This window comes from Cavia porcellus, unplaced genomic scaffold (assembly GCF_034190915.1).
Source record: "Cavia porcellus strain 051 isolate PalLab524CR breed Dunkin Hartley unplaced genomic scaffold, mCavPor4.1 scaffold_10, whole genome shotgun sequence".
Lineage (NCBI taxonomy): Eukaryota > Metazoa > Chordata > Mammalia > Rodentia > Caviidae > Cavia > Cavia porcellus.
The window spans coordinates 37,504,285-37,525,935 of record NW_026947493.1 but is presented as its reverse complement, the minus strand read 5'-3'; the positions used below and the strand labels follow the sequence as shown (position 1 = coordinate 37,525,935).

At 38.9% G+C, this 21,651-nt stretch overlaps 1 protein-coding gene across 1 annotated transcript in view; it reads left to right on the top strand.

Moving 5' to 3' along the window:
• Dnah12 (dynein axonemal heavy chain 12) overlaps window positions 1–21,651 on the top strand; it is a 244,057-nt gene that overhangs the window by 186,215 nt on the left and 36,191 nt on the right. Inside the window, exons 61-65 of the mRNA XM_063257331.1 lie at window positions 5,479–5,637; window positions 11,548–11,692; window positions 19,679–19,829; window positions 20,221–20,474; window positions 20,680–20,820. Of these exons, the coding sequence (XP_063113401.1) occupies window positions 5,479–5,637; window positions 11,548–11,692; window positions 19,679–19,829; window positions 20,221–20,474; window positions 20,680–20,820 (850 nt within the window). The remainder of the gene's footprint in view (window positions 1–5,478; window positions 5,638–11,547; window positions 11,693–19,678; window positions 19,830–20,220; window positions 20,475–20,679; window positions 20,821–21,651) is intronic.

Genomic DNA, 21,651 nt, shown 5'->3' with positions numbered 1-21,651 from the left:
TTGCTTGCCTTTTACATTTAGATCTATAAGCCATGCGTAACTGAAATGTGTATGTGGTGTGAAATAGATGTCGTTTAACTTTTCTCCATGTAGTCATCCACTTGCTGGAAAGTGGACCTTTCTTCATTGATCTATAGTACTACTTTGGCTGTAAGTAATATACTTGTATATCCAGGTCTGTTTCTGTGTTCTCAATTCAGCTCCACTTGTATATTTGTCCATAATTAATCTTTTAAAAAGTCTTGTTGATTGATCTTCTCACCTTCCTTTACTACAGTATAAAAAGTCGATATCTGATGGTATCATCTCCTCATCTTTTTGCTTTATGAGTCTCTTTCTTATTCTTTAAACTTTATATTTCCATGTAAATATTAGAATCATCTTATTAAATCTCAAGTAGCAACCTGTCAAAGATGTGTGTGTGAGTGTGTGAGTTGCTCTATTCTTTCACTAATGGTAACTTAAGTTGCCCAGTATAACAATTTTGTATCAATGAAAGCTTGTCATATACACCATTCTGGTGAAAAGTTTTACTAGTGGGGCAAGTTATAAATGGGAAATCTCTGTTCAGTTTTATGTGAACCTACAATTGCTCTAGAAAATAGAGCCTTAAAAAAGGAATGTACAAGACAGAGAAAATTATAAAATATTATAGAACAAAATGAAGAATTGATTAAGGAAATGGAGTGATGTTCTTGGTTAGTAATAGTATAAAATTGTTAAATTTCCACAAATTGCTCTATACTTCCAATTCTCTCCTAATTAAAACTTTACTGATGATGGCACACACATGTAATCCCAGCACCCTGGAAGACTGAGGTAGGGTGCAAAATTGCAAGTTTGAATCCATCCTGGGCAATTAAAGACTTTGTCTCCAAAAGTGCTCAAAAAATATGGCCCAGTACAAAGGCCCTTGGTTTAATCCCAGTACCACTAATGGTACATTGTCTGAATTACTGTAGTTTTATATTAAATTCTAAAATTTGGTAGTGTTGAGCATGGTGATGCATGTCTGTAATCTCAGCATTTGAGAGGCTGAGGCAGGAGGATTATTTGCAAGTTTGAGACCAGCCTGGGCTACAAAGTGAGCTCAAGGCCAGCCTGAACTGCATAGTGAGACTCCGTCTCAAAAAGACAAAAAAAAAAAATAAATAACTAAAGTCTGGTAGTATCAGCCCTTCACTTTGTCCTTTTCTTGTTCAGTGTGGCGTTGACTGCTTGGGGTCTCATGGTATTTCACTAAAATCAGTTTGTTAGTATTTACAAAATAACTTGCTGAGATTTTGGTTGGGACTTGACAGTATTAAATATTCTCATCCATTTACTCGAAATATCTGATTTATTTAGATCTTTTCCTAGTCCATCAGATTTTTGTAATCCTCATATGTATTTTACACATATTTAATAAATGTACACCAGGGTCACCTTGCCCTATTCCTGATTGTAAGGTGAAATCACCTGTTTTCTCCCTGTGCAGTAGGATAGCTATCGTTATTATGAATGTTTTTGTCATGGAGAGAACATTCCTCTGTATTCCTAGTTTATTGAGAGTTTCGTTACAAGCTAGGTGTTTAGTTTTGTGCAATGCTTTTTATACATCTATAGATATGATCATATGCTTTTATTTCTATCACTTCTATAACGTGGATTATATTTATTGATTTTCAAATGTTGAACTAGCCTTGCATACCTGGAATAATTCCACTTAGTTGTGGTCTGTAAGTCTTCTATACATTATTAGACTTGATTTGCTAATATTGTATTGGGAATTTTTGCATCTATGTTCATAAGAGATACTGGCCTATAAATTTCCTTTGTTGATATATAATGTCTGATTTTGCTATTAGGTAATTTTGGCCTCATAAGTCAAGTTACAAAATAATCTTGCTATTTTGTGAAGGTATTAAAAGAAAATGGCTTAATTTCTTCCTACATGTTTGGTAAAATTCTCTAGTGAATCCATTGGTTGGCCTGGTGCTTTCTGTCTCAGGTACATACTGATTTAATTTTTTAAATAAATTAAAGCCTGTTCAGATTATCTACTTTTCTTTGTAAGAGTCTTGGCAGATCATGATGTCTTTACCATTATGTAATGTACCTCCTTCTCCTCTTCGTTTTTTTTGAAATAGGGTTTCACTGTGAAGTTCAGGCTGGCCTTGAACTCACTTTGTAGCCCAGGCAGCAATCCTCCTGCCTCAGCTGACCAAGTACTGGAATTACAGGCATGTACCACTATGCCTGGTTGCAATGTCTGTCTTTATCTCTGATAACTTTTCTTTCTTTGCAAGTCAGCTTGGCCTGAAAGAAATATATTTATTGCCACTTTATTTTGATTAGTGTCTGTATGATATAACTATATCCTTTTCTATATTCCTTTACCTTGAATATGTCTTTATGTATTAATTTGGGTTTTCATGGACAATATTATGTGTCTTGGTCACTTTCTTGTCACTGGTGTGTAATACTTGACACCTAAAATTTAAAGGAGGAGATATTTTGGCTTACATTGCTTTAGATGTTTCAGTTCGTAGTTGACTGGCTCCGAGGCAGAAATGGCATGGCAGAAGGCAGGAGGATGAAAAACTGCTCACAGTATGGCAGCCAGGAAGTAGACAGGGAGCTACACCTTTCCAGGTCACGTTTCCAGGGCCCCACCTCTTCTGACCTCCCCAACAGCATGCTTAGCCGCTGAACTCAGCAGATGCATCCACTGATGAGCGTAGCACTACGTGACACAGTCACCTCCTAAAAGTTCATTCTGTGAGTGCATGAGGCTTTGGGGGCTGTTCTTGATCTAAGCCATAACATTGTATTAGTCATCTTAGACCAAATCCCCGACACCCACAAATTAAAGAAAAGCAGGGGAGGGGTGGCTCACTGTTTCAGAGGGTATAATTCTTGATTGGCTGACTCCAGTGCAAAGACAGAGTGGTGCAAGGACAGATCACAAGCAAGCTGCTCACCCTATGGCACCTGGGAGGCAGAGAGAGCAGGAGCTGGGAAGGACAACGTCCTGCAGGTCATGCTCCTGGTGACCTTCTTCCTTCAAGCAGGCCCACCTTCCCCCAGTACATTTAGGTATAGAGTCCCCAGAAGCCCTACCTCTGGACACATGAGGCTTTGGGGTGCATTTAGAAGTAAACCAGAGCAAATGTATAGTTGGGTTTTATTTTTGGAGCTACTCTGACAGTCTTTTAGTTGGTGTTTAGACCTGAATATTGATACAATTAGATTAACCCCTCCCGTGCGTTACTCTTTTCTATCGTTGCCCTTATTCTTTGTTGTTATTGTCTTCCTCTCTTTTTTCTGCTGTATATGAGGACCATAAAAGACACGCACCAGGCTTTAATGTTTGCTTTGTCCCTTCAAACTCAGGTTTGTGTTTAGATGTTGCCTTTTGAGGTTTTTGCTCAAAACCATATATCGTGTACTGGGTAAAGGGAACTAAAATAAACAGACAGACCTTTAATCTGAGGCTTTATGGCTAGGAGTTAAATTGTGGTGAGAATTTTTTTGTAGTTACAGTCTCAGAGTTTAAACTTTCTTCTGATGTTTCTGGTTCTGTCTCTTCTGTTGTCTTTGGTTTCCCTAGAGACTTCTGAAACAGTGTCTGGACATCAGTTCTTTCAGTTATATTCTACTATCATACCGAAGACCAGGGGACGTTGTAAACAGTGTGGTGGAAGGGAAAGTGTCCTGCGCTCCTCGGATGACCCCCAGGCTTACCTGAGTCTGTGCTCTGCCCTGTGCCCTTCACCAGTGCTGCTAGTTTTTTGTTTTGATTTGGTTTGGGGTTCTTCTTAAGGGGAAGGCTGGAGTTGAACGTTTCCTTTCCTTCTTACTAGCTCTAGTAAATAAGTTTCTCTTGAGAGGAAGCCTTGGTAAAGAACATAATACGTCCCAGGTGATCCCTCTCATTGCCAGAAGCAGCAGGTTTTTCTCTGTTCTTCCTGGGAAACCCTCCTAGGGCTCCTGGAAGCAAATTTACAAATGGGTGGGATGCCTTCACTATGGCTTCCCTGGAATTTCTGAGTCTCAGGTTTCTCTGAACTAAGTCTAAAGCCCCTCATCAGTGACAACCCAAGTTTTATTATGTCTGTGTTGTTGGTGGGTAATTTGGGGGGTCTCTGTATCTGCCTGCCTGTGCGTTTCTCCAAATTTGAGGTAATAAATTAATGCTATGGCCTTAATCCTCTAATGTATTTAGAAAAGTTGCTCATTTTCCATTTGTTTTGGCTTTTTTTTTTCTTTTCTTGCCCTGAGGATGAGATTGATGACTTTTAAATTCTTTAGAAGTTGGACTGGAAACTAGAAGGCCCTTTCTTGCCTTCTTAGAAGATAATAAATTATTCATAAAAATAAATCATTTAAATTCACCTATCTATTTAACTTTTTGTTGCTTTTCATTTCTTTCTTTACTTTCCTTGTGAGATCTGTTTTGTCCTGCCTGAAACACACTCACCAATAATTTATCTAGCGTTTGCTAGTCATAAATTCTTTTAGTTCTTTTTCAAGTGAAAGCAAAATTACTTTTATTCTTGGAGGATATTTTTGCTAGATAAAGTTTTATTTTAGCAGTTTGAAACTATCTGTTTGCAGCAGATGGTTAAGTTCAGTCCCCATTGTTTCATTCAAGTTATCCTGAAAGATTTGATGTCATTCTGATCCAGGAAATGATGCTACGAGCCCCAAATATCACATAAGGGAAACATTACAACTGCCATCCTGTCAGATATCTGATACGCTGAGTTTGTGCTCTATAAAATCAAAGAATGAATTCTAGGAACAACGACGGTTAAGAATAGGAAATATTTGAGGGATACAGGAAAGGGCACCTGGAAAGCGGGCTGCCCCTACCCCATTTCTCTGGGGAAGCTTCATAGAACACAGCCGTGTGGATGCCACATGGGTTATAGCAATGACAGATCAGTAAGATTATAAGCATGACTGCTTAGCTAACATTGATCCAGTGGGGAAGCAAGTCACAAGGTGCCTGCATGGGAAGAACGAAGACCTTCTGAGGCAGTACTGGACTGGGGCTTGGTTGCACATGGAGGTGACTGACACCTATCTAGGCCAGGAGATATCACTTATCTCACCCTTTGGGGAACGGCTGGCCTAGGCCCGCTCCCCAAAGGGTGAGATAAGTGATATCTCCTGGCCTAGATAGGTGTCCATTGGTTGTTATCTGGAAGCCTGGTCTCCAGCTGGTGTCTCTGGCCACATTTATAGTGTGTTTTCACCTTTTGTCTTGATTCTCTCTCTCAAGGACCTAACCCTATCTGACTGCCTATAACATTTCTATGTAACTTAGCTGTCTATAATAATTCAATTTTGGGCTGGGGATTTAGCTCAGTGGCACAAGTGCCTGCTGGGCAAGCGTGTGGTCATGAGTTCGATCCCCAGTACTGATTAAAAAAAAAAGATAATTCAATTTTAAAATCAATAATTTACAACAGCCTTATTTTGTGAATTCAGGGCTAGAAAAGAGATTGAATACCAGGAGTTGATGTTCCTTTTAACTGGAGGAGTGAGCCTTAAGAGTGCTGAGAAAAATCCTGATCCAACTTGGCTACAAGATAAAAGCTGGGAGGAAATTTGTCGAGCAAGTGAATTTCCTGCCTTCAAAGGATTCAGGTACTTGTTTACATGTGATGATGTGGCACTGAATAATGAGAGATGAATTTGTAATTATGTGTGTGTTTTCATAGTTCTTTCTAGTTTATTGGTTGGCAGAAACCCTGTTGAATACTTTGTATAAACATCTTACAGGCTGCAACTTCTTTATTGTATATGTTGAACCATCCCTGTACCCCTGAGATGAATCCCACTTGATCATGGTGTACAATCTTCTTGATAATTTACTACATTCTATTTGCTAGTGTGGGGAATTTTTGCATCTATGTTCATTAGGGAGATAGGCCCATAACTGTCTTTTTTGTTTGGGTCTTTCTCTGGTTTTGGTATCAGGATAATACTTTCCTCCAGGAATGAGTTAGGGAAATTGCTTCTCTTTCAGTTTCATTAAAGAGTTTGAGGAATATTGATGTTAAATCTTCCGTTGTTGACTCTAAATTTCTTGTAGAATTCAGCTGTGAATCCATCAGGACTTAGGCTTTTCTTTGCTGGTAGGAACTCACCACTATAAATTTCCCTCTGAGGACTGCTTTCATTGTATGCCACAGGTTCCTGTAAGTTGTGTTTGCATTTTCATTTGATTGTAGATATTGTTTAATTTCTTCTTTAATTTCATCTGTAACCCACTGGTTGTTCAGGAGGATGTTATTTAATTCCCATGTGTTTATGGAGTTTTTGCAGTTTCCTTTGTCATTTATTTTTAGTTTCATTATGGTTAGATAATATGCATGGGATAATTTCAGTTTACTTAAGCATGTTCTATGGGTTAGCATGTTGTTTGTTTTGGAGAAGATCCCATATAGTTGAAAAGAAGGAACATTCTGATGTTGCTGGGTAGAACACTCTGTAAATATCTGCTAAGTCCATGTGCTCACAGATTTGGTTCAGTTCTGTATTTATTTGTAGATTTTTTTATCTAGTTGATCTATCTCTTTGTGACAATGGGGTATTCAGTTCCCCCTTTACAATTGTGTTATTGGCTATTTGATTTTTTATGCCTATTAATATTTGTCTTATATAATAGGGTGCTCTCATATTTGATGCATATATATTTATGATTGTTGCCTCTTCCTCTTGAAGTTCTCTCCTAACAAGAATGTAGTGACCTTCTTTATCTCTTTTGATCATTCTTGGTTTGAAGTTCACATCATCTGCAAACAGAATAGCTACCCCTGCTTTTTTCTGAGTTCCTGTCACAAGGAGTATTACTTTTCATCCTTTGACTTTCAGTTTAAGAATTTCCTGAGTTAAATATGTTTCTATATACAGCACACAGTTGGATTTTGTTTCTTAATCCACTCTGCAGGTCTGTTTCTTTTGATTGGTAAGTTAAGACGATTTACATTAATGGTTATAACTGATAAGTATTGGCTTATCCTTGTCATGTTATCTCCTGCTGTTAGTTTCCTACTTTTTCCCTTTATTCAATTGCTTGCCCTGCTTAGGGATTTCTATCTGTTGTTGTTCTTGGAATTGTGGTCTTTTTAAAAAATCTCTGTCTAGAATATCTTTCAATACTCTGTAAGGTTGGTTTGGTTGTCATGAATTTCTTCAGTTGTTCTTTGTCATGGAAGTATCTTATTTCTCCATCAATTTTGAAAGATAGTTTTGCAGGGTACAACAATCTGGATTGGAAGCTGTTTTCTTTCAAGACTTCAAATACTTCACTCCAAGCTATTCTTGACTTGATGGTTTGTGTTAAGAAGTCTGCCTTGATTCTGGTAGGCTTTCCTTTCCAGGTGATCTGTTTCTTTTCTCTAACAGCTTTTAATATTTTGTTCTTGTGCTGAATTTCTGGGATCTTTATTATTATAAGTCTAGGTGTAGATTTATTTTGGTTATGGCTGCTTGGAGTCTATATGGATTCTGTGTCCAATTTGTTTCCCATGCTTGAAAATGTTTTTGCTGTTACTTTTGTAAATCGTGTTTTTATGTCATTTGTGTTGACTCCTGCTTTTTCATTGACATCTGTCAAGCTTACTTTGTTTTTCTTTGCATCATCTTGCAGCTGTTGAAGTGTCATTTCCTGGTTCCTTGCTCTTTTTGAGAGATTTTCCTTTTGTGATCACCAGCTGCAGTCCTGTCTTCAAGGTCTGAAAATCTATCTTCAGTTTTGTTTAAGCAGTTTTACCAGCTTTCAATGGAATTTTTAATTTCTTGGCTATCTCTTTGAATCTGTTTTAAGTATTATAATTCTTTCCTTATTGTTCATCCAAGGTTTTCATCATTGTCCTATGCTCCTCTATTTTTTATTTGTGTCTTCTTAGATATGTATAGCTGTCATTTCTTTTTTTTTTTTCCTGAGAAATTATTTCTGATCTGATTTCGTCTGCAACCTCATAGAATTGTTGTTGTTGTTGTTGTTTTACTTCAGTTGCTATCATTTCAGAAATTTTAGGTGTGCGAATTTTGATTTCTTTTTTTAAATTTAATTTTAAAGGGATTAAAACAATAATAAAATGAATCAAAGCAGTGATAAGACAATAGGAAAGCTACAATAGTTACTGTATTGCATATTGTTGTCCTCTTAATGCTTGCTCAGATTACCAACTTTAGGCTTGCAAAGTCAATCAAGCAATACAGACCCTCCGAATCAGCTGGTTGTTCACAGTAGAGGGTGCTGTTCTTCTCTCCCCAGCCCTCACTGTGACTGACTCACAGAGGATTTGCTTTATTCTTGGTTCTCCCCATTCCTTGCTCGGGCTGTCTCACACGTGGGGGCTTAGATGCTTCAGGTTCTCCCCATTCCTTACTCCAGCTGGCTCACAGGCAGGGACTTAGCTCCCTTCCTGGTTCTCCCCAGTCTGTGCTCTGGCTGCTGACTTCTAGTTTCTTAGATGTTGAAATCTCCTGGACTTGTTCTGAGTGGGCTGGTGGGTTTTTTAGTTTGTTTATATGTAAGATCAAACTCAGGACCTTGCAATTGCCAAGCAAGTGCTTATATCATTGAGCTAAATCCCTGGCCCTGGGCTGGTGTTCTTGAGATTGCATTTTGCTCCTTTCTCTTAATATTTTATATTTCAAAAAGTTTTTATGTTGTATTCTGTGATGATTCTTGTGAGTTTTGGTGGTAGGTAGAAATGTTACTAGTATCAAGGCCCTTTAGAAAAAGTCTGCTCTTCAGGGATATCTTCTATGTATAGGAGATTCTTAGTTTGTGTCTATCCAAAGATCTTACCTTCCCAATTTATTGAGAGTGGAATATTGGTTTCTGTTGGACTCAGTCCCCAGTCTTTTGGTGTAAGGCTGTGGTGAGGTTGTTACCCCAGCACATCCTAATATTGTCACGCAAGGGAGGACAACTGATTATAACAGATAGGATATCCTAGCTACAGTGGTACAATTAGCAATACTGATAGTATAAAACACAATTTAGAAATTGGCAAACTATGGTAACTATTATAATTTTGACTATAGAAACAAAGCTTATAGTTATATAGTAGAACCAGTCATATATTAGGAATTAGATCAGATTTACCCTGGGTTCATCTGGACAAGCCAGTTGCCACGTCCTGGATGCCCATCTCACAGTGCAGGGAAGTGGGCCAGACACCAGGGTCCTCTGGGCCAAGGTTCCCTTGATGGCAGAGAGGCTATCAGCAGGGCCTCTCCCCTCCTGTATAGCTCATCAAGGTTCTTGGAGTAACAGAGAGGCAATGGAAGGGGCTATATCATCTTTAAGTTCCCTGAGAATCTTACTGGTTTGTTTGTTTGTTTGGTTGGTTTTGTTCCTCTTTTATCACTTCATATAATTCAGCTGTTTGTTTTTTTGGATCAGCTTTGGAGAAGTTCAGAGTTAATGGAGGCCTTATTTTCTCATGTTTCTATTGTGTGTGTGTGTGTGTGTGTGTGCACGTGCACACTAAGTGCTACAGGTTGATTATAGTGGAAACACTGTTGCTAACAGGAGATCTCTTTAGTTAATGTCTGCTTTCTAGTGATGTACTCCAGGCATGGTTAACTATGGGCCTTTGCCCATGCCCCAAGATCTAATGACCACCTCCATTAGTTAGTGGAGGGTAGGGTACAGTGTTATTGGCCCAGCACCCCATTCTCTGGAAATGAACCACAATATTGTTGATGACAATATTGTTGAGAGACAAACTAGATATTGGCATACAGTAAAAAAAATCAACTAATAGCAACAACTGTGCCACCCTGGCAGTAGCAACAAAACCAGCAACAATAATTGTGTTAAAGACAAACTCAATATTAACATTCCATAAGAACCAATAAATGCTGCCATTGTACCAACCTCAACAATAGAAAAGAGATCTATAATTATAATATAGATACAGACAAACCAAATATTGACATACAGTAAATATCTGCTAAATGCAACAAGTATCCCACCATTAACAATGGAATAGAATTTAACAGTAATAGCATAGAGTCAACCAAATATGTAAGGATTAATGATCCTTAATACTAGTAAAGATGGAGGGAATGGGGAAAGGGAAAATGAAAGAAGAAAATTTTTAAAATAAAGAAAAAAAATAAAAAGGACGGAAAAGTGAAATATTGAGTAAAAGAAAATAGAATTAGATAAAAGTGCATACAAGGAAAAAAAGTGAACAAACTAAAGAAAAAGCTCCAATTATCTTCCCAACAAAAATGAAAAAAAGAAAAATGCATCCAAACAAATGTCTCCGTGTTTTTGAATGAGTAGTTCTTTCCAGCATCTGCGCTATTGAAATCTACCAGGTATCAGAGAGGGATTCTGAGTCACTATAAGAGTTGCATTATTTGTTTCCACATTCATATTTTTGTGTGTGAACGCTGAATCCTGACTCATTTTTCCTGCTGGGCCTGGTTGGTCAGTGGTCTCCACCCCAGGGGTATATTTACTCCAGCTGTTTCCAGTTTTCGTGTCCCTCTGTGTGCCCTAAATCATGGCTCTCTCACCCTTGCTTTGTGGCATATAGAAATATGAGGTACCCTCTCGTTCCAGAGGCCCCTCTGTCAGTGCACCACAGGTTTGCCTGTCATCCAAGCCAAGTTGTATCCTTGACTGTGCTGGCAAATAGGGCAAGAAACAGACCAGCGAGCTCTATTTGAGATATAGGCAATGGGGCAGGACTGAGGAGGGAGGAGCCAAGCAGTCTGGTGAATTAATGCCAGCACTTTCAGACCTAGCCACATTCAAAAGCTACACGTGACTGGCCTAGTGTCTCATCACGGAGAAAACCCCGTGTTGTTCCCAGTCTGTTAACTTCTCAAAGCATCTATGCCCTCTCTATAGCTATCTCTTATATTGTCTCCAACCTAGTCACGGTCGTAGGTTACCCAAGAAACCCTGAAATATATTTGTTCTGTCGTTGTTCGATAGCTCAGTCTTAAACAGTTTACCCTTTCCAAACACGGCTTTGAAATATGGCAGCAATTTCCAAGCACACTTTCAAATGTGGCAGACACTGCACTGGGTTTCTTCTTCAACCTTAGTCCGCCATGTAGAAAGAGTTAATTTCAGAGAAAACCTTCATGCTATATTTGCAATAACTGGGCTTTACTGGGTGCTAGTCCTGCTGGCCTTGTCTGTGGTTTCTCAGTAGAGCTGCCAACCCCTCCAGGCTTACCTTCTGTTAGCAGAGACAGGTCTCTCTCCCTGGGAGCTGGAGTTAGCTTTCAAGATTGCTTCATTATTTTCTCTGTCTTGTGCTTCTCTGTACTCTGTAGTTTTTCTATTGTCCCCATCACAGTTTCCAAAGACTACTTTTTTTTTCTTCATCAGGTTGGTTTTTTCCAGATGTCTTGATTCCAGGCCGCAGAGAGGCTGTATTTGGTTGCCTGTCTTTACTCCAATCTAGAGATTTTTAAACAGTCCTATGGCTGTCTTGCTTCTTCTTCTTGCTCAACAATCTTTTAAAATATTTCTCAATGAAACAATAATTATTAAATTTTTTCCAACAGGAAGCATTTTTGTGATCATATACTTGAATGGCGGGAAATCTATGACAGTAAAGAACCCCACAATGCAAAATTTCCAGCACCAATGAATAAGAAGCTAAATGAGCTACAAAAAATAATAATTCTTCGGTGCTTAAGACCAGATAAGGTAAAGACAAATGTATTCTATTTGGGGTCCATATAATTTGCTATATATGAAGTACTAGTCTTAATGATAACAGTCGTGTGCCATATGACATTTCATTGATGAATTTCATATACAACAAAGGTCCTATAAGATTATCAAAAAACTGAAAATTTCCTCTTCATCTAGTGACATTACACCCATTGTAAAATCATAGTGTAACGGGATATAGCTCAGCAGCCCAGCACCTTCCTGACAAGCATGAGGTCCTGAGTTCAGTTCCTGGTGCCAAAAAACAAACAAACAAACAAATAAATAGAATCAAGGGGACAGGTATATAGCTCAGAGGCACAAGAACCTGCCTGGCACTGGGAAACCAAGCAACCAGCCCACCTCCCTGGTAAGCAACTGTGGCCTGGCAAGCTGCAGCCGCAGGGTGAGAACCACCGGCAACTCCTGAGATCCGCCCAGAGTTGGAACTTAGGGCGCTGGGAAACCAAGCAACCAGCTGGCCTCCCTGCTAAGCAGTTGTGAGCCTACCAGTGCTCTGGCTGAGAATCAAACATCCCACCCACTCCACCCCCTTAGCAAACTGGAGCCAGAGATCTGAGCATCTCTTGGGAGGCTGACCATATGCAATACAGCAAATAAGGGGGATTTCCTTCTACCATCTCTTTGAAGGCAAATATTCTTACCACTGTTTTGCTTTGTTCTGATTAATGGTATATTGCTCTATTCAATATCCTGTTTTGATAAGCTCTATAATGGTTTGTATTTGGTTTGATTCTGCTATACCTGACTGAAAGAACATCTATTGTGAAGATAACGAGATACTGCAGTACCTATTACTGTTATCCTGTTACTGTAACCTGCTATGAAGTTCTGTACCAAGTTCACTACACTGTCTAAATATGTTCTGTTGATCTTGTTCTGTTGTATTTTACTACCTTCAAAATAATAAAAAAATTTTAAAAACCTGCCTGGTGAATACAAGGTCCTAGGTTTGATCCTGGTACCAAAATCAATCAATCAAATCATAGTGCAATAGAATATTCATCTCCTTATGTTGGCAGTGGCATGACTAAACCTACTGAACTGCTGGTCATGTAAAAGTAAAACATATACAAGTGTGTATGTACATAATACTTGGTAATGGTAAATGACTATGTAGTATTCTTTATAATGCTACATTTTTATCATTACTTCATAATATATTCCTCCTTATTTAAAAAATGTTAACTCTGAAACAGTCTGAGGCATATTCTCCAGGAAATATTCTAGAAGAAGCTATCATTTCACAAGAAATGGTAGCTCCATGAATGTTATCAATCTTAAATCCCTTCCAGGAAACAAGATGAAATGGAAGACAGAGATACTGACAATCCTAATCCTGTGGAAACCTAGGCTAATGTATGTTTGTGTCTTAGTTCCTAACAAAAAACAAGTATATTAAAATTTTTAAAAACAGAAAAACATTTAATATAAAGGAAATATTTTTGTTTAGCTGTACAATGTGCTTGAGTTTTAAGCTAAGTGATATTATAACAATATAAAAGAAATTAAATTATAAAGAAACAGTACACTATGCTAAGGTTAACTTATGATTAAAGAAAAGCATTTAAAATAAGTGTAGTATATCGGGGCTGGGGATTTAGCTCAGTGGCATAAGCACCTGCCTTGCAAGCAGGTGTTCATGAGTTTGATCCCCGGTACCAATAAAAAGATAAAAAAAAAAAAAAAAGTGTAGTATGGCCTGAGTGTGCAGTGTTAGGAAGTCTCCAGAAGCATACAGTAGTGTTTAGGCTGCCATGTTAACTAACAGCTTAGTCATCAAAGGCAGCTTCCAGTCATGCAAGCTCTCCTCATGGTAAGTGCCCTGTGTAGGGTGCCTTCTTATCTTCATACCGTATTTCTACTGTGTATTTCATGTTTAACTATTTTTAAATGCTATTGTTCAGTGTGGTACATGCAGTAAAGTTTAGAGCTTAGAAGTAGTAGGCTGTTGAATATTGCCTACATATGTAGAAGGTTGTTCCATTTAGTTTTCTTTAGGTTTCTCTCTGATGTCCGCACAAGAAACAACTCATTGTCAGAATGAATCCCACTTGTCTGATGATGCATAACTATATTGGAGGGTTTTTGTTTTTGTTCTTTTTTATTGTATTTTTAAAATTTTTATTTTTACTTTAAAGAGAATAAAACCAAGCAAAATAAAACAGAATAAAGCCAATCAAAACAAACTGGTGGGGGCTGGGGGTTTAGCTCAGCGGCATAAGCACCTGTCTTGCAAGCAGGCAGTCATGAGTTCGATCCCTGGTACCCATAAAAACGAAAAAGACGAAAACAAACAAACTGGTGTAAGTGACACAAGACTTCAAAACAATACAAAATCAACAATGTTTCCATAATGCCTCTTGTCTTCAAAATAGCTGCAGGTATCTTCAGACTAGTAAAAATCAAACAAAACAGGACAGAAAAGAACGAATAAAAACCAAACAATGACTACAATAAAGGACTTCAAAACAAGACAACAGTAAATCCAAAATGGCTACCATAGTATATCTTGCTATCTTTGAAATAGCTGTCCATGCCATTGGATATAACCAAAACAAAACAAAACAGAATAAAATCCAACCCAACAAAACAATGAAAATGATACAGGACTTTAAATCCAGATAATAGGGAGGTAACAATGGCTACCACCTTCAGAAAGAGATTCCCCATAGATGCCACGCTGCATACTGTCATCCTCTGAACAGATGAGACCACCAGCCCTAGACCTGCAAGGTCAGTGAAACACCAAAGCATCAATTACATTTCACCTTGATAGCCATCATCACAGCCTGTGTTTCTCTGGATCAGCTGGTTGCTTCTGGGGGTAGGGTACGGTGTTGGTCCTTCTTGTTTCCCAGCCCGTGTGCTGGAAGAGGCTGGGGTCTGGCTGTCCCCGAAGCAACCCAGCATGATTCGCAGGGAGGGCTTGTTTCTTGGTGACTGCTTGTTCTTTTGCCCCTGCAGTCTGTGAATGGTGCTGACTCACAGGAAAAGGCTGGGAGCTGGCCCTACCCCAAACGGCCCCCCGCACGGCACAGATTGGCAGGGAGGACTTGCTTCTTGGTCTTTTTTTGTGTGTGTCTTTTTGGGACAGGGTGTCTCTATACAGTTCAGGCTGACCTTGAGCTCACTTTGTAGCCCATGGCAGCCTCAAACTCAAAAGAATTCTGGTGCCTCAGCCTCCCTAGTGCTGGGATTATAGGTATGTGCCATCATCACACCCAACCAACTATTGTTCTTTGGTTCTTCAATTCCCATTTCAGATATCCTATTTAGGATTCATTGGATTCGCTGCGACCTGTGAGTTTCTTTTCTCAATTTGGGAATATTTTGATCATTATTTTTTCAAATATATTTTGACATCCCACCTATGATTCCAATTATATATATATTAGACCTATTGATATTATGCTGTATGGCTACTCTGTTAATTATATTTTCATCTTTTGTATTTCTGTGCATCCACTTGTATAGTTTCCATTGCTACATTCATGTTTCAGTGTCATATCTAATTTGTTATTAGTCCCATCCAATTTTTTCAGTAATTTTATACTTCAAGTTTTTAGAAATTTCATTTAATTCTTTTTATGTATTCTATTTTCACTCAGAAGTCATTTTCCATTAAGTATTTGAACATAGTTATGATTATTTTTAAATCTTGACTGCTCACACACCATCATTTACACATCCATTAAGTAGTTTTACTCTTGGGTATATATTATGTTTTTCTGCTTGTTGAAATCTAGTAATATTTTAATTGAATGTTGGACACGGTGAATATTAGATTGCTGGTAGATTTTGTTATCGTCCTATAGATTTTGGCACTCTAGTTCGGGAGCCAGTACACAACACCTGGGGGTCAAATCCAGTTTATGACTTCTTTTGTCTCGCTCAGGATATAAAAATGTTTTTACATTTTAGTAGGGTCATTTTAAAGAGAAGAAAGGGAAAGTGTAGCAGAACTGTATGTGTCCCACAAAGCCTGAAATATTACTATCTGGGCCTCCATAGAAAAAGTTTGCCAAGCCCTATGGCACTGTAGTTGAATTACCTAAGTTTGAATTGCTCCTGTTGAAGATAGTCAAGATCTATTAGGTATCATCTAAAATAGCTTCTCAACTGACGGTTTAGTTTAGCCCAGCGACTAAATGCTGCCTTCTGGGACCTTGCTGATGCCTCAGTGTTCACCAAGGACTCGCCACTGTGGCATCCCCAGCCTTGGCCGGGCGGGGTCTGGCGGTTCCCCAGGCCCCAGCTCCCAGCTCCCTAGTCATTCTTCCCTTTGCCTATTGCACGCACACAATGTTTAGCAAAGGTTCGAAGGTTTTTCACGCATCCCTCCGAGCTCCTTTCTTAGATGACTGCCTTCTGGTTGAACCTGTACAACTTGCAGCAGCCCTGGCCTCCCGGCCGCCTTTTCCTGTCTTCCCCGCTCAGTAGCACTGCGCTGCTCTGCTTTCAGTCACTCTCCTCTGCTCCAGTCTGGAATGCAGCTCTGAGAAGAAGGCTGAGGAAATGACAGTGTTTACTGTGTTTCCTTTTTAAAACCAGGATCACAGTCCTGTACCACCTATGGCTCAATATCTGAAAAACCTTGTTTCATTAATGTTGCTCATTTAAAAAATTTTTATGATGGGAAAATAAATCTGGTCTCTTTAACCCTGTCATAACTAAAGCAAAGATGGTAGAAAATCTCACATATGTCACAATTCTGTTAGTCAAATGTGCATAAAAATCTTTCCATGGATGTGATGAGGAGGATGATTATCACTCGTTACACATCAAAAAAGAGATTATCATAGTACAAAGGAAAAAAATACAGTTCTAGTGATCTAATTCAGGAGTGCTCTGTGCCTGAGCTACATCCCAGCCCTTGTTATAGGGCTTTTAATTTTTATTTGGAAATGGGTCTTCCTAAGTTAGCCTGGAGCTCAAAATCCTCCAGCCTTTGCCCCCAAATAGCTGGAACTGCAGGCCGTGGATGCATCTGGAAAGCAAACGCTGGCGAGCAGGGAAGATTGTTTTCAAGCCTGTTGCAAGAAATAGGTACCAAGACTTAACAGTAGGTGAACAAGAGCCAGTTCAACTCCAAATACAGCCCAGAGAGTTGAGGATTTATCATCAAAGAAGATAGCTGGGAAATTGCTGAGACATCAAGGTTAGAGAGAATTCTTTGTTGTTTGTTAGTTTGGGTTTTTGGGGTTTTTGTTTTGAGGGTCTCACTAGGTATCCTAGGCTGGCCTCAAACTCACAGCAATTGTCCTGCCTCAGCCTTTTCAGTGCTAGAATTACAGACATGTGCCACCATACCTGGCAGGAGAATTCTTATTGAACAGATCTAACAGGATTCCTGCAGGGAAAAAAAACTATGGTGATCAGATATTATCTAGGAGAAGAGTAGGGAGTGAGCAATTTCAATATGAAGGTATTGAAAATGATTCTAATAAACAAGGCATGCTGGTACATGCCTGTAATCAAAGGGACTGCAGTCTGCCTTCCTTCCTTCCCTCTGTCTTTCCTTCCTTCCTTCTTTCCATCCTCTCCACTTTTTATGTGTCTAGTAAAGTTTCTCACACAGCACTATCGAGGGCTTCATTCTGTCACATGGTAGGTTCAAATTGAGGCCCACCAAACTGTTTGACTCCTGAGTATGCTCATTATTCTAACTCCTGAAGACCTGCATACACTGTTAAAAGTTACTGCACTAGTGCCTTCTTGATAACGTGTGTGTGTGTGTGTGTGTGTGTGTGTGTGTGTGTTTTATTACCAGTAAACTTCTGTCTTCCTAGTACACTGAGGAGTTAATAGCCTCGAATCTGGGAAAGGCTTGTGTATTTGTACTGATAGAATGTCTCCTAGTGGTCAGCGGAGTTGTTGTTTCAGGACAGGTTGAGTTTCCCCTTTGCCTGGCATGCTTTGGAGTCTGTCTTACACACTAGCACTTACCCCAAAGGACTATACAATAATGACCTATTTGTCAGGGTCCCCTCTAGACTCTGGGCTCCTCTAGCAAGACCCATATCTTGCTTTGGTCTTATTAGAAATCAGTAAATATCTACAAATTGAGTTGAATTAAAGCCTGTATTGTGAAGAGTTCTCCAGAGAAGTAAAATCCACGTAAGGGTGGGAGCTGACTGAGTTTGAAGAATCACTCGTGTGACTGTGGAGGCTAGGAAGTCTCCAGGGCAGGCGGACAGACTGGAGACCCAGGAAGACTAGATGCTGCAGCTGAAATCCAGAAGAAGCCAGCCCACTGGCAGAAGTCTTTTTTTCTGGAATGAGAGTCTAGATCAGTGGTGAAATACATGCTTACCATGTGGGAGGCACTGGGTGTGATCCTTAGGGTACTCCCAGCACCACCCTCTACCCTTTATCAAGGAAGTTTTGTCCTTTTCTTCTCTTTTAAGTCCTTCAACTGATTATGTGAGGCCTGACCACATTATGGAGAGCATCAGTTTTACTGCAAGTCTATGGATGTAAATTGTTGGTCTCATCTGAAAAACAAACAAACCTCACTGCAACATATATAGACTATCTTTGACCAAATGTCCGGGCATTGTGGACTCACAGCTGTTCGTCAGCTTCCCACTGCTGTGACAAATTACCTGAATAAACAACTTAAATGGAAGAAACATTTATTTTGGTTCACAGTTTCAGGTCTTTGTCCACAGTCACCTGGTCCCCTGCTGAGGGCCTGTGGCAGGGCAGAACATTCACTTCATAGCAGCACAGATGCAATAGAGAGGTGGTGGAGCTGGGGCAAAATACAGCCTTGAAGTGTGCAGTTCTTCCACCTAGGACCTATGTGCTGAAAATTCCACCACTCCCCAGGAGCCCACGAAACTGTGAATCTGTCAGGGGATTACCCATTGGTGAGTTACCCATTGGTGAGTCAGAGCCCTCATGATTATGTCAAGTCCCAGAGGCCCTGTCTCTGAACACTGCTGCGATGGGGACCACGCCTCCAACACATGAGCCTTTGGTGGACATTTCAGATCTGAACCATGATACAGGCCATCTTTGCTCATGACTCATGGCTCATGTATACAGTAACCTAATAAGGGAAAAGCTGCATCAAAATGCAATTGTAATCTAAATTTTTATTATAAATATAATAAGCTGCTGTAAAAATAAAGACCTAAAATATGGTCATGTCAATAAAAATTTTTTATAAAGGATTTTATTTAAAGAGAAAAAAAGCAAAACAGAAAAAAGGGTAGAAGTAAAACAATTTCAAAAAACAGATAGTAAGAAATCACTAGCTGATAGATTACATATTCTCATCTTAGAAGTCGCTGTTCAAGTTACAAAATTATAACATATAAAGTGGCATGTCAATAAAATTAAAAGTTAATTTCTCTCTTAAGAGCCCAGAGACAAATAGACAAATGATTATGGGCTGGCCAGGGCTATTTCACTCTTGAGATCATGCAGAAATTCAGATTCTTCTTCTCGTGCCAGGAAAACCCTTTAGAGTGTGGTCCCCACCAGGAAATCGAGCTCACTCCTAAGCACTGCCTCTGTGCAAGAAGGAACGTGCTGAACACAAACAGCCTCTTTATAAAACGTGACCCACATATAATTTCTGCTGGTATTGCGAGTTTAGTCATATGGCGATATTAGCTGAAAGAAATGGAAAAACCATGGGTTCTATCACCGAAAGGAGGCAAAAATGGTAGTTTGCAGTCTCTGCTACGCTGAATGAACATACGACTTGTATTATGGTTAAGATCCATTTGTGTCTCTTTTTCTTTAAGCAGGTCATCTCCTCTGCTCACTTTTCATTTGGATCCTGTCTAACAGTTTATAGATACTTTTTACATAAAAAAAGAAATGCATGCATTTCTTGTCTCTTAAAGTTGTATTATTTGTTTTTTTTTCAATAATAAAGCTGTTGTGTGAAATAAAAATTTTTCCAAAGACTCCAAATTACTCCATATTCTCTTTCTATATCAGATAACCCCAGCTATAACAAATTATGTAACTGACAAACTAGGAAAAAAGTTTGTGGAGCCTCCACCATTTGATTTGGCAAAGAGTTATTTGGATTCCAACTGCACCATTCCCTTAATTTTTGTGCTGTCTCCAGGAGCAGATCCTATGGCCAGTAAGTACTCTACTGCAAACTGTAAAAAATTACAAGTAAAAAACTTATTCAGGCCGGGGGTTTAGCTCAGCGGGCCAAGTGCCTGTCCCACAAGTGCGAGGTCGTGAGTTCAATCCCCGGTACCAAAAAAACCCTAAAAACTTCATTCAATGGCCAATGGTGAATTAGCTAGTATTATATTATATAAACCTTGTAGTATATAATACCTTATTATTGTATTATATAAACCTTATTATTGTACCTTATAATTGTATATTATAATACCTTATTATTATATTATGTAAACCTTGTATTATAGGGAAAGATAACTAGAGAATTTTTTCTGATGAAATACAGGAATTGTGACGTAGCCTTGGTAAAAAGCGGGACCATTTTTTTTGTGCCCCCTCAGGCCTGCTGAAATTTGCAAATGATAAATCTATGACTGGAAACAAGTTTCAAGCCATTTCACTGGGACAGGGCCAAGGACCAATTGCAACAAAAATGATTAAAGCAGCAGTAGAAGAAGGAACTTGGGTTTGCCTGCAGAATTGTCACCTTGCTGTCTCCTGGATGCCCATGCTGGAAAAGATATGTGAAGATTTTTCCCCTGAAACCTGTAACTCATCCTTTAGGCTTTGGCTCACAAGTTATCCGTCTCCAAAAGTATGTTTATTTTTTGTAGAGTTCAGTGCATTTGTTTAGCTGCCTGTTAAATTGTGCATCTTGAGTTTTAGACACTTCACCTTAGTTATTTTTATAAGATTTCTAGAGTCTTCTACTATATTCATTTTCAAAATCCACTAGTATCTTTATTTTTAGGACTCATAACTGCTATTTTGCATCATAATTTCCATTTATTTCCCCTCAGTTCCCAGTGACAATTCTACAGAATGGGGTAAAAATGACTAACGAGCCCCCCACGGGTCTACGGCTGAATCTTCTGCAGTCTTACCTTAGTGATCCAGTTTCTGACATTCAGTTTTTTAAGGGCTGCCCAGGAAAAGAACAGGTATTATTTATCTTCTGAAACTCTTAAATTATGTATTTACAGTGATTTAATAAGTTAACATAACATTTTTATGTAGTAATTTTTAAATTTTATGCATTTCCTAGTGAGACAGAAATTGTGCCTGGCTAATTCACCATTTTACTCCCAGTAGTGTCTGTTATGCTTACTACATAGTAGGCACTGAAGTTAAGTTTTGTGTTTTGGGTTTTGTTTGGAGTGGTACCAGGAATCAAACTCAGAACCTCACTATTGCCAGGTAGGCTCTGCGCCACTGAACTAAATCTCTGGCAAAATAAATATTTTTAATGAATGAATTAGCTTACATATGTGCTGCTGAATGAAGCACATGTATCTTAGTTTGTAAACCAAAGCCCAAGAATAGACATCTATTTTTATATCATTTGTTCATTCTTTCAACAAATGTGTGTGTTAGGCACTGTCCTAGGTACCAGTACAACAGCATGGACACATAGAAAACTGCCTCTGTGGGATTTAAAGTCTAATGATAATGTTTAGTGTATCAATAACATGCTTCAGCATGTACATTGGAAATAATTCTGGTATTGGGAACTTCAGGGAGTCCCAATAACTAGTACTCATTTTCTCTATCTGGATTCTTACTAGTTAAGAAACAGGAAAACATATAGATGTAGGAGGTGCTAATTCTAAGTGTTAATACTGGAAGATGAAGTTTATGTCTGTGAACCAATGAACTGCATATTATGGAAACCCAGAATTAAGATTTAGCCATCTAAAAAGATAAAGGAAAACTCAGTTCCCTCCAAGAAGCTTGGTTCTGAGAGAGAAAAGAGAGAGCTGAGCCAAACCTAT